At 61.8% G+C, this 12,670-nt stretch overlaps 1 protein-coding gene across 1 annotated transcript; it reads left to right on the top strand.

Annotated features, from left to right (window-relative positions):
• Nucleotides 1-68: 68 nt before the first annotated feature.
• On the top strand, nt 69-1,526 carry LOC111149310 (adrenoceptor alpha 2C). Its single transcript, XM_022506300.1, has one exon. The coding sequence runs from the start codon at nt 69-71 to the stop codon at nt 1,494-1,496; it is 1,428 nt and encodes a 475-aa protein (XP_022362008.1). The 3' UTR covers nt 1,497-1,526.
• Nucleotides 1,527-12,670: the final 11,144 nt, after the last annotated feature.

Genomic DNA, 12,670 nt, shown 5'->3' with positions numbered 1-12,670 from the left:
GGGGGGCGCCCGAGCTGCCGCGGCTGCGCCCCGGCTCCAGGCGGGACCGCGTAGCTCGCGGGAGGACCATGGCGTCCCCGGCGCTGGCGGCGGCGCTGGCGGCGGCGGCGGCGGCGGCGGGCCCCAACGCGAGCGGCGCCGGCGAGGGGGGCAGCAGCGGGGACGCCAACGCCTCGGGCGCCGCGCCGGGGGCCGCCTGGGGGCCGCCCCCGGGCCAGTACTCGGCGGGCGCCGTGGCGGGGCTGGCTGCCGTGGTGGGCTTCCTCATCGTCTTCACCGTGGTGGGCAACGTGCTGGTGGTGATCGCCGTGCTGACCAGTCGGGCGCTGCGTGCGCCACAGAACCTCTTCCTGGTGTCGCTGGCCTCGGCCGACATCCTGGTGGCCACGCTGGTCATGCCTTTCTCCCTGGCCAACGAGCTCATGGCCTACTGGTACTTCGGGCAGGTGTGGTGCGGCGTGTACCTGGCGCTGGACGTGCTCTTCTGCACCTCGTCCATCGTGCACCTGTGCGCCATCAGCCTGGACCGCTACTGGTCGGTGACGCAGGCCGTCGAGTACAACCTGAAGCGCACACCGCGCCGCGTCAAGGCGACCATCGTGGCCGTGTGGCTCATCTCGGCTGTCATCTCCTTCCCACCGCTCGTCTCGCTCTACCGCCAGCCCGACAGTGCCGCCTACCCGCAGTGCGGCCTCAACGACGAGACATGGTACATCCTGTCGTCCTGCATCGGCTCCTTCTTCGCGCCCTGCCTCATCATGGGCCTGGTCTACGCGCGCATCTATCGCGTGGCCAAGCTGCGCACGCGCACGCTCAGCGAGAAGCGTGCGCCCACGGGCCCCGACGGGGCGTCCCCGACCACTGAAAACGGGCTGGGTGCTGCGGCGGGCGCGGGCGAGAACGGGCACTGCGCGCCCCCGCGCCGCCCGTGCGCCGACGTGGATCCGGAGGACAGCAGCGCGGCGGCGGAGCGGCGGCGGCGCCGGGGTGCGCTGCGGAGGGGCGGGCGGCGGCGCGCTGCGGGGGAAGGGGGCGCGGGCGGCGCGGGCGGCGCCGACGTGGCGGCGCCCGGGCCGGGGCCAGGAGCGAGCGATTCCGGTGCGCTGGCTGCCGCTAGGTCCCCGGGTCCCGGCGGGCGCCTCTCGCGCGCCAGCTCTCGCTCCGTCGAGTTCTTTTTGTCGCGCCGCCGCCGGGCGCGCAGCAGCGTGTGCCGCCGCAAGGTGGCCCAGGCGCGCGAGAAGCGCTTCACCTTCGTGCTGGCGGTGGTCATGGGCGTGTTCGTGCTCTGCTGGTTCCCCTTCTTCTTCAGCTACAGCCTGTACGGCATCTGCCGCGAGGCCTGCCAGGTGCCCGACCCGCTCTTCAAGTTCTTTTTCTGGATCGGCTACTGCAACAGCTCGCTCAACCCGGTCATCTACACCGTCTTTAACCAGGACTTCCGCCGTTCCTTTAAGCATATCCTCTTCCGACGGAGGAGAAGGGGCTTCAGGCAGTGAGCCGCGTGCCCGGCCCCGCGCAGACCCTGGACAGCTCCAGGCGGCACCTTGGGAAGGCATACCCCCCGCCACCCCAGCCCCGCCAGGAGAAAGCGGGGGCAGCAGCTTCCCCCAGACCCAGGGATGGATTGACCTCTGGGACATAGGGGAGGGTACCGCAGGGCAGGAGTGTGGGCTGAGGGACGGCAGGGACCCCGGGGAGGGGGTGAGGAGAGAGGGGCAACCCCTCTGCCTTTCCATCTCAGCAAAGGGCTGCTTTTGGGCCTTCGGCCCGGATCTGGCCCTGGGGGCCCCTGCAGAGGTGCGGCTGTGAGGTCAGAGTCTCAGACAGCAGAAGTGAATGCAACCTCCCTAACGGGCAAGAAAGGAGCCCACCCCCCCAACACACACCGCTACCCAGATCCACCTCTGAGCAAGGGCTGACTTCCCCAGGACCGTGGGGGCGGCTGTCTTGGGGGAGGAAAGAGGCAGTGACAGTCTTTGGTTATTGAAAGTATTTAAATGTTTGCCAAAAACGACAGCCAAAACAACCAAACTATTTTCTAAATAAACCTTTGTAATCTAAGTGTTGGGAGAAGCTGTCAGTCCTTAAGCCACCAGCAGGGGTGGGGGGAGGTATCTTCCAGAACTCACCCTCCTGACCTCCCCCAGGGGGTGGAAGGAGGACAGTCTTGGTCTTCAGATTCCAACATCCCCTCTTGCAGGAGAAGTGAGGTGGTTTTTTTTTGTTGTTGTTGTTTGATACTAATGGTAAAATTCTTGTGCTGTAGTTGGCTCAGAGGCAAAAGAAACCAAGACGCCCCCGCCCCTCAGATTGGGTCTCAGTTTAGATCCAAGAACCTCATCCCCATCCCTGACCCCCATCCAGTTCCTGGGCTGGGAGACCCTCCCCAGTGGAGGGAGGCAGTGCTCCCTGATCCAAGTCTCTAATTTTGCCTGCCGCCCCCCCCCCCACCAGTAACTTTGGGTCAGTCTCCTACCCCTGAACACTTCATGGGTTTGTCACTTTGGAGGAGGTAGGGTGGATGAGCGCTGCCCAGAAGGGGGCCCCACCCACAGATGGGGTGGGGTGGAGGCCAAGACGAGTCCCCAGATCTTTATTCCATACCAGAGACCTTTAGCAATTTCTTATTGTTTTTTGAACATCAAGGCTCAAAAACAATGGGACCATCTGCATTGGCCAGGGAGGTGGCTGGACCCTGCTTGTCTTCCCTAACCCTCCACCCATGCAGTCAAGCCTTGCCCTCTTGCTCAGCCCTCCCCCATACCCCAGGGTGTCTGTGCTCACTCCACTCCGCGGCTTGAGGAGGGGTGGCTAGAAGAAGCCAGCATTAAGCGGAGTGAAGCAGTCCTCCCCCCAGACTCTTCCAGCCCCCATCACAGCCTACAGACTCCTGGTTGGTGGGAGCTCATTCTGCTGACCCCTGCTGTGACCCTCCTATCCTCCTGACACTCTGTCTCTGGCTCCCCATGGCCTTCGATATGTACCCCTCCCTGGCCAGCCCACCTGCCAGCCGAGCCCTCTCTTGGATCACCACCCATCTGCTTCACCTGGGGTGGCCATGGGTGTGTCCCCAGGATGGCTGAGCCCCAGGTCCTGCCTTTCATTCCCAAGTGACTGTCCCCTGAAATAGGAGCCAGGGGGGCCCCTTCCCTGGTCTAATGTGTGGGGGCTGTCCCTTGGAGAACCTTCCTCTGCAGCTGCCCCACCCATCACCCCAAAATATGGGTACTCAGGACACCCTGCCTGGGAAGAACGCCCCAGGACCATGCCCACACTGGCTCATGTGAAAGCACTCACACCTGCTATGTTTAGGCTCAGGGGGAGGTGGAGAAGCTGAGACAGAGAACATGGAGTGGGGGGTGGGAATGGCTAGTCAAGGCTGAGTGGGGGCATCCCTGACCTACTCCCGGGCAGGGGCCCACCGGGGTGTCCATGTCAGAGGCCCAGCTCTGTCGCAGGATTGCGGAGCTGGCTCGGGCAGACCCGTGCCCTCCCTGGGCCACAGCACCCCTTCTGTGAAGTTGGGGGGTGGTTGTTGGAAGCTCAGACCCCACTGGCTGGCCGATCTGAGGTCCCACTTGCCAATGGAATCGGGGGGCCCCCTGAGAAGGGATCTTCCTTTGGAGACTGCATGGCTGGCCCTGGTGCTCCCACTGAGCGGCAGGGTCCCCTCGGTGCCATGGGGCACCAACACCCCTACACAGGGCTTCTGGGGGATGCACCCTGAGTCTGCCACAGGAGCACGCAGCGTGGAACACGGCCCACGGAAGAATGTCAGCACAGCCTGCTCCGCTCGGTCCCTAATTGCGAGAGCTGCACCTTCCAGGGCTGTCTCCGGGCCCTCCGGCGCCTGGTGCTTAATACCCCATTCAGCGAGCAGATGTTCCCCACTCGCTGGTGATTGCCGCCTGGAGAGGCCGTCTTTTCAGCTGGATAAACAGAGCTGGAACCTGGCTTCTCACCCTGACCTGCTGCAGGGACACGGGCCAGCTGGCTGGCTTGGAGTCTCGCTGTCTCCATCAGCGCGGTGCAGTCTCAGCACGGTGCAGCGGGGAAGCTGCTGGCTCCCTGAAGTCCCAGAGACCGTCTTCAGGGGGAGTTCTGTACCGCAGGGAGTGGGGGGCCCAGACTCTGGCCAGTCCGCTGTGCCCTATTGCTTCACACACAGGCATCTGCACGTCTCCCCCAGGCTCACTGTCGACCCCATTCTGTGGCTGAAGACACTGAGCCCTGGGTTCCACAGGTGTGAGGGGGTGGGGCATGTCAGGAACCCCGAAACGTCCAGCTCCAGAGCCCAGGCCCCGAGCACCTGGCTCCGGAGTCCTCCGACCTCGGGTGTTCCCTGGGCCTTGCCTCTGGAGAAACATTTCAAATGGCCTCCTTTCTGCCCAACGCTTCCCCTTGGGCTCTAGGGAGATCTCAGACAGAATAAGGAAGCATCCCCAAAAAGATCAAGGAGGGCCAGGCCCCAAGTGGGGGGTTCGGCCCGAATGCTGTATCCAGCCCCAGCCCAGCCCCTATGCGGTTCTTAGGAGACATACAGAGACACACATTTGTTTAAATTAATTCTCGAATTTTAATTCAATTGCCGAGCTCGTAGAAAAGGGGGGAAAGGATAATCCAAATAATCCATTACTGCTCAGTATGGAACTAAAAAAAAAAAAAAATCACTCGGAGCAGGCGGAATGGATACTTGAGGAAAGCAGCTCCGCTCTCCGCTCTGCCCCGGGCTCTGGGGGTGGGGCTGCGGGGTGGGAGGGAACACGTTGCCGCCGCTTGCTGGCGAGGAAGCAGTCCTTCCCAGCGGCGGTGGTGCTGGCAGCGGGCTGCTTTTACCACATCCCTCGGCTGGACTCAAATATTCCAGCGCAGCTTCGGATCAAAACACACGCGCCTGCAGGCCCGTCATGAGTCTGGCTGGGCACTCGTGGCCAAGCCGATCGCTGTGTCCCCACCAACCGCCAGACCCCCGCATGCAAGGGAGAGGTGGGAGGCTGCCGGGCTGAGGATGCTCCGTGCCCTGCCAGGGCGCCCACAAGCCCCACAGCCCTGTGTGGGACCGCACAGGCATCTGGCCACGTGTAAGCCTGTGGCTCTCTCTGGGCAGGGATGGGCAGCCCTGCCGCACGCCAGGGGGCATCTGCAGGGTGCTTTGTAGACATGGGAGAGGGGCTCCCAGGTCGGGGAGGGGGTGAGTCCCAGGATGGTAGAAGTCCAGATCCTCCGAGCTGAGGAGCAGGTAAGAGTTTCCCACCTGGAGGATCCTTTGTCCCTGCTCTGGGTCTGCCACGAGTGTCTGGAGGGGCTCCAGGTGCCTCCCCCCTTCCTAAGGGCCATCCTCCCGTTTGAGCAACTGGGCTGTCCAGGGCATCCCAGGTTGGTGGGGTGGAGAAGCAGGGTGAGGGGTTTGGGTGGTTGGAAGCATCTGGTTTGCCCAAGAGGGACCCCAACAGGCACTGTGGGTCCTTTTGCTGCATGAACCTGACCCAACTTCCCAGCATCCTTTCCTGGCAGGCCTGGGGCTGGGGGTGCAGGGCCATGCTCTGAAGTCTGCCTGGGCAGCAGAGCTGACCGCCAGTGCGGGGTGAAAAGAGAGCTCTGGGGACCAAAATTGTGCCTTTTTCTTGCCAAGAGGATTTGTGGCTGCTCCCAGTGAAAGCCTGGGGTACAATGGGATTATTATTGTCAAGATAAGGATCGCTGTGCAGGGAGTGGGGGAAAGCTGGGCCAGAAAGCCCCGTGTAAGGGCATCTTGCTCTCCTGGGCGAGCACAGAATGTGGTCCGAGCTGCCCGGCAGTGATGGAGAGAGGGGAAACAAGACAGGCAAAGCCGGAGACCCGCAGGGCGGCTATGGAAGGCTGACCGAGCCTGGGCTGGGTTCCACCCCCCAGGTCTCCCTGACTCCAGGGGTGTCCTCTAGAGGGGGGCTTGCAGGACCGAGGAGATCCCTGGAGGGGCCCTCGAGCCACAGTCTCTGTTGGGCAGGGGGAATAGCTGAACTTCACGTGAGCTATTTCTTTTTTTTTTTTTTTTAAAGATTTTATTTATTTATTTGACACGGAGAGAGATCACAAGTAGGCAGAGAGGCAGGCAGAGAGAGAAAGGGAAGCAGGCTCCCTGCTGAGCAGAGAGCCTGATGCGGGGCTCGATCCCAGGACCCTGAGATCATGACCCGAGCCGAAGGCAGAGACTTAACCCTCTGAGCCACCCAGGCGCCCCATGAGCTATTTCTTATGTATTCCCGGGCCAGGCCCTAGCTGGCAGGGGGATAGGAGGACCGGGAGGATGGTCAGACTGTGGACCCAACAGTCCCTGGGAAGGGACGGGCCTAATGGCTGACACTGGGGCCTACACACCTGGCTCCAGAAAGAGGCTTTGGGGCTGCAAAGCTCAGCAGGCGCTGGGCCCCCAGGGCCCAGGACAAGCCCACATTGCCATTGACTCACAGGCTGTCAGCTCCTCTACCCCTGCCGGCTCATCCGTTCGATCGGCCTCTCCTGTGCCTTTATTAATTTATGCTGCACCCTCCGCCAGGAGCACCTTTCCCATCTTTGCCCAAGTGCCCCTCACGGGCCCCTCACGACACTGACTGGGCTTCAGGTCCAGAAAGCCCTCCGGAACCGCAGGTCTCCAGGGCTGGGCCAGGCGCTGCTCCCTCGTCCCAACGTGGGAGGCGGCGCAGGGAGGCTCTGAACATGGAGACCGTGTACCATCCTGGCCAGGGGGCATTGGGAAGGGCTGTCCTTCCTCACCCACGAAGACACCCGACCGGATTCATCCCCGATTCCCAACCCCGAGAGCTTCCAGGGCATGCCCATGGGGCCAGATGCTGTGTCCCAGGCCATCCGGGGCATCTTGTGGGGGGGATGCCCCACAACCGGCTCTCACAGCAAGAGGCAGGCGCTCCAGGCTTGGGCGCTGGGGCTCTGGGGGATTTTCCACTGCACGTGCACCCTGGCTGCTGAAGCCACATGTTCGAACATTAGTGGGCGGGTCCCCCCCCAACCCGCCCGCCCTGCACTTAATTAGTTCCTAGCTGACTGCAGCACCCATGGAAGCAAAAGAACCTCGAGCAGCCGTCCTAGAGCTCTGGGTGGAAGGTCCCTGAAGGGTGCCCTGTTCGAGACTCCCCTCCCCACTTCACGGGGAGCCCCAGAGAGGGGAGTCATTAAGGAACATAATGAAAAGGAACAGACAGGAGCGTGGGCCCCGCAGCCGGTGTCTGCCACCAGCCCTCTGCGTGCCAGCTCCCTCTGCTTCTCACGCTTCTGCCAAGCAGGGAAGGACGGTCCCATTTTACAGACCAGCAAACTGAGCTCCAGAGAGGGAACGAATGAAGGGATGCTCCCTCAGAGCCACACTGAGTCCCCATGGGCCACCCATAGCCCTGAGGTTAATTAGCCTCATGTTCCTGGGAGCAAGCAGGCTCCGGGCGTGGGAGGGACCCTCCAGAGCCCTGTGTTGTGTACATGGAGGGGGGTGGCTTCCCTTTGTGCCGGTCTCCGCTCCTTCCCCACCATGAGCAACCCTGAGACAAAACGTTGAGTGGCTGAGGTCAGACCGGGCCCAGGAGTCACCCATTTCTCCTGTTGCTTCATCATTTTTTATGTCATGCACACGGTAAAACCCCAGCCGCTCCACGAAACAACAGAGTCCTGGTCCCTGCGCCGTACCAACGATGCCAGCTCTGTTTGTATTTTGTCGTCCTAGAAATGATTCTGAATGCCGGAGCCTCTGCTCAGGGTCACCCCACCCAGGATCTAGACAGCCAAAATGTTTGTGACAATAGTTCCCTTATCCGTTTCCTGGAGTGCCCTGCTGTCGTGAATCGAATTTAAAGCAAAATGTACCCTCTTTCAGTTGGTTCAAATGAAGCTGTCACTCACAGCGGACGGGTGGCCACGACCTCGCGCAGGAGGCCAAGCCAGGAAGCCTTCCTGCAGGACGCCGCTCCACCATGGCCCGGGTCCTGCCCACCCAGGTCCTGCCTGCCTGGCCCTGGTGGCCTGGTGGGGTTTGCCCACGGCTCGGAGCCCCTGCGACCAGCCAGCCCCAAGTGTCCAGTGATGGTGTCGGAGGGGCCTGGAGTGGCCGGAAATGACCACCTGTCAGCGAAGCCCAGGCACCTTAGGGCCCGCTGCTTCCGGGGTCTGGTCAGGTCACACCCTCGCCTTTGTGGGGACCCCCATGGCATGATGGGGGCATGGCCTCAAGGGAACCCCTGTGTCAGCTGGCCTGGGGCAGGGATGTCTGGGTCACTAAGGCTGGGCGTTCAGTGTACTTCCTAGTTCCCTGCTGATTTTCCAGAGAATCAGAAAAGCCACATCAGGGAGTCCAGGTGGGGCTTGGGGGGCAGTTGGCCTGCCCTGGGGCTCCTGCATGTGGAGGCGTGAGGCCCCAACAGGAAGACTGGGAGAAGAGCTCAGGCTTTCTTGAGGTGGGAAGAGACACACAGGGCCCACAGCCCAGCCCTCCCCCTTCCATACCTCTGGTGGCAGAGAACTCACTACCCCCTGAGATGGTCCAGTCCTTGTGAGCACTGCCCTGACCTTTCCATGCTATGCAGGAGACTTCTGCCCTCCTGAACTTTCAACCCCGGATATCAGGATCAGTTTCCACAGACACTGTCAAGGCCAGCACAGAGCTGGCCGAACTCTCGTACATTCTTCCCTCTCCCCTGCTTTTCTTAACCATGCATGAGCCCGCGCTCTGCCTGGCCCTGGCCTTGGGGAGTGGGAAGGAAGCGCAGGGCTCACCCCCTATAAAGGCCCTGGGGAGCACACAGCCTGCAGGGAGACCAGGAGAGGTCATGACCCTGAGTGGAGCCAGCTTGGCTGTTGGAGGGGCTCTCACTGCTGACAGTGAGGCCCAAGAAACCCTAACCTGGGGTCACCTGGTGTCAGGGATGGGTTTACCTGGTGTCAGAGATGGGTCACTTGGTGTCAGAGATGGGGTCATCTGGTGTCAGAGATGAGGGTCACTTGGTGTCAGAGATGGGGTTACCTGCTGTCAGGCCCCTGCCCTCATGAAGTTGTCATGATTCTTTGTGACTTCTGCCGGGTGCTAGGACACAGTGGGAGAAAGGAAGGCTGCGGCCGCTGAGCAGCAGCATGACTTTCCCGTCTTCCTGGGTCCTCGTGTCCTTTTCTGTAAGATGGGAACAGTGGCGTCGGGCCACTGGAGCAGGCTCCAGAGCCATGGCCGTGTTCAGGGACCAGAGGCTGACTAGCTGCAGGAGATGGGGCCCAGGCCTGTTGCATCACTGGTGGTCTCAGCATGGGGCCTGGGGAGGGTGGGGGAGTCCGCTTCCCCTCCTCATGGGCCCAGGGTCCTGAGATGCTTCAGTGGTCCCAGCTGGCCCTCACCCTTCTGGAACCTTCCCTTGTCCCCGCAGACTTCACTCACACCACACAACACACAGCGGAGACCACGGTGAAAAAGGTGGAGAGGTGGCAGTGCCTTGACCCCTGGGCACAGCCCCCAGGTGTCCCCCCACCCCAGGCTCCAGGCCCATGGGACCCCACTGTCACGCCACCAAGAACATTACCAAGGCTCTTTGAAAGCGGCAGAGAATCTGGGTCTGCCACTTGTCCCAGCGGTGCTGTGTCTCAAAAGGCCCGTTCCGTGCGTGGCTGGCAGTCTGTCGGCTGGGGGGGCTGGCCAAATTCACTCTCTGCTGGCTGGTTCAGCCCACGGTGCTGCTCGCTCGGTCACGAAGTGGTCACTGAGCACGCCCTCATGTGGCATGCGGGGCACCCTCACCGCCGATGAGACCCCATGATGGTGTGATGCACCTGTCTCGATCACTGCTATTCAGGCAAAATAGCACACACTGGCAATTCTTCAGACAACGTGTTGAGAGCCCACAGCCTACTGGAGTTAGCCGGCCCCTGCCCACGTGGCACCTGTGGTCTCGTGGGGGGTCAGGCCACAGAGTCACATAAGCAAATAGAGCATCACAGACCGTGGGCTGCTGTGTGTGGGTGACCTGCCGCTGGGGGGAGGGCTGGGGCCAGAGGAGGTTGGCTAAAGGTGAGCTGCCCCCGCTAGGCTCGTCAATTTGGGACACAATGTCATCTTCACGTGGGGCAGCTGGGAGCGTGTGCCCAGGGCTAGCTCATTGTCCCGGGGCCACAGCCTGGGGCTTGCACAGTGGAAATGCATGTCTTCCCGTCCTAGAGCCTGGGAGTCAGGGATCCAGGCACAGGCAGAGCTGGTCCCTCCAGAGGCCTTTCTCTTTGCTGGCTAGACTCTATCTCCTCCCCGTGGTCTCACGTGGTCGTCCCTCCATGTGTCTGTGCATCTGTGTCCTGACCCCCTCCTCCTATAAGGACACTGGTCAGACTGGATAAAACCCATATGACCTCCATGATCTCAGGGTCCTGGGATCGAGCCCCGCATCGGGCTCTCTGCTCGGCAGGGAGCCTGCTTCCTCCTCTCTCTCTGCCTGCCTCTCTCCCTACTTGTGATCTCTCTGTCAAATAAATAAATAAAATCTTTGAAAAAAAAAAAAAACCCATATGACCCCATTTTATTTGGATACCCCTTTTAAAGGTCCCCTCCAAAAAAAGTCACACCTGGGTTTGCTGGGGGGGGGGGGGGGGGGGGTGGTGGATCACAACTTCAACACAGGAATTGGAGGGAGGTCGGCCCACAATGTGCCCTGAGTCCCTTTCCTGGCCCCACACATGGCTGTGTGACGCAGGCAAGCTCACCCCCTCTTGACTTGCTTTTCCAGTCGTAGCTCCAGGCCTGGTACAAGCCCTCCTGGGACTAGGGTGATTCTCAGATGCTCAGTGAACACTCAGTGGAGGGAGCCCACCGGCCACCAGGTTTGCAGGTGGCAGGAGAGCCTGCCGCGGAGCTCAGCCCGGCGGGTTCTGGAAAAGCACCCTGGCCAAGTTGTTCAGAGCTGGGGCTACGGGTCTTCCAGGCCAACCTGATCTCCTGTGAGGTTAGTCATTTGCTGTTGTGATGAAAAACTACCAGTCTGTCCACGAGGGGCTGCGGGAGATGGGCACTCTGATGGAGGGCTCGAAGCCTGCCTAGTGGGAAGAAGAGGGGCCATTTCCGGGCCCCAGCTGCTGGCCCTATCTACGAAAGGGCTGGATTCCTTCTGGGTCCCCGCGTGGAATGGCTGAGGGTGGACCCCAGGAACCTGGAAGCAGAGCCTGGGATGATCGCCTGTCCTCAGGGCCCCGGGTGCACGTCCTGGCTGTCACCGCCCTGCTGTGTGACCTCAGCCCCTCTCTTTGTCTCTCTGAACCAATCTCCCCCACAGCTGGGTGTCTAGCTCCTCCCACACGTGCACAGCCTGTACTCCACGTCTCCTGCACAGACCTCACCACGACCTGTCCCCACAGACTCGCCCAGGCACCAAGCAGGCAGCGAAGTCCCCCCGGGGCATGCTAACACTGAAGCTGGGGTTTGACCCGCGACCCCAGGAACCCCAATGGCGGGGACTGGAGCCCTGAAGCAGCACGTCCTTGTCCCCTGGTTCCGCAGGCCTCCCAGCAGGGCTGCGGACGTGGGGGAGGCCTGTGGCTGTCCCACAGGTCTGTACCCCTGAGGTCACACACTGCCTGATGCTCTGGGCGGGAGCTCAGCCAAAGCACAGAGTTCCTGGGGAGCGTCTGTGAACTCAGGCTCCAGGGAGAGTTCAGGAAGGAGGAGCCTAGTGACCCGTTCCCTCCAGCGTGCCGGGATCTCGGGCCTATTCTGGGCCCAGCCCAGGGCAGTGGCGACCTTGTAGCGGGCTGCTCGCTCAAAAGCAGGACTTGGGTTCTGCTGTGCATCAGGGCTGGGGGTGGGGACCAGCGGGAGGAAACTCCATTCACACCAGCTTCAGACTGGGGTGGCATGGGGCTGGCACACCGGGGTCAGAGGTGATGTCAGCAGCTCTGTCTTTTTCCAGTTCCCCTTCTGTTTGCCTACTTTCTCCTGAGAGACCCTGCCTCCTCACCTGAGGTGGCAGGACGGCTGTCTGCAGCCTCCGCATGATGCCCCCCGCCCCCCAGCTCAGCAATCCCAGGGAGCAGGAGTCAGCCTGGAAGTAGGAGGGGACCAAGGGTGGGATTGGACAGGATTTGATCAGGACAGCCAGGGGCTCTGGCCAGGAGGGTGAAGGACAGCCTGCAGAGGTGAGTCAGCCCCATGGGAGCCCTGCTTTGCCCACTGGGTCCCAGGAGCGCCATGGCCTCTGGGTATCTATAGGCTGGCTCCTTACAGGGCCTGCGCTGCTGTTGCATCCAGAAGTCCTTGCCCTGCTGTCCCTCCCAGAGCCCCAGGCTTTGCATCCCTGGGAGGATTATGAGCTGAAAGGCCCGGCCCGCCTTGGCTACATCTCTGCACTTGCTTCTGCCAGAAGAAGAGCAGTGGGTCCCTGCTCGGGGCTGTCCTCTCCTGGAGGGACCTCCCCCGGTTCTGGGCTCCTTGCTCCTCTCGGATGCTTTTCTTCATCACTGGAGCTGAGGCTCTGCCTGATTCTAGGCCAGGGGCTGACGCTGCTGGACTCTGGGCTCCAAGCCCCATGGTCTGCTGGAGGCCCGCTCCGTCCCCCGCCTGGGAACCTCAGGGCCCTGAGCCCCCCACCCCCCAGCTGGGCTGCCAACACCCAGCGATAAGGTCCTAATGCCCGGCTCAGACAGTGGGCGTGGTTCCTGGTGCCAG

This window comes from Enhydra lutris, unplaced genomic scaffold, assembly GCF_002288905.1.
Source record: "Enhydra lutris kenyoni isolate GAN:26980312 unplaced genomic scaffold, ASM228890v2 scaffoldscaffold21, whole genome shotgun sequence".
Lineage (NCBI taxonomy): Eukaryota > Metazoa > Chordata > Mammalia > Carnivora > Mustelidae > Enhydra > Enhydra lutris.
Note: the sequence above shows the minus strand (reverse complement) of the source record. Positions and strands in the feature narration are given on the sequence as shown.

Coding starts and splice junctions, on each gene's coding strand:
- LOC111149310 (XM_022506300.1), top strand. CDS start 69: ATGGCGTCCCCGGCGCTGGCGGCGGCGCTGGCGGCGGCGGCGGCGGCG.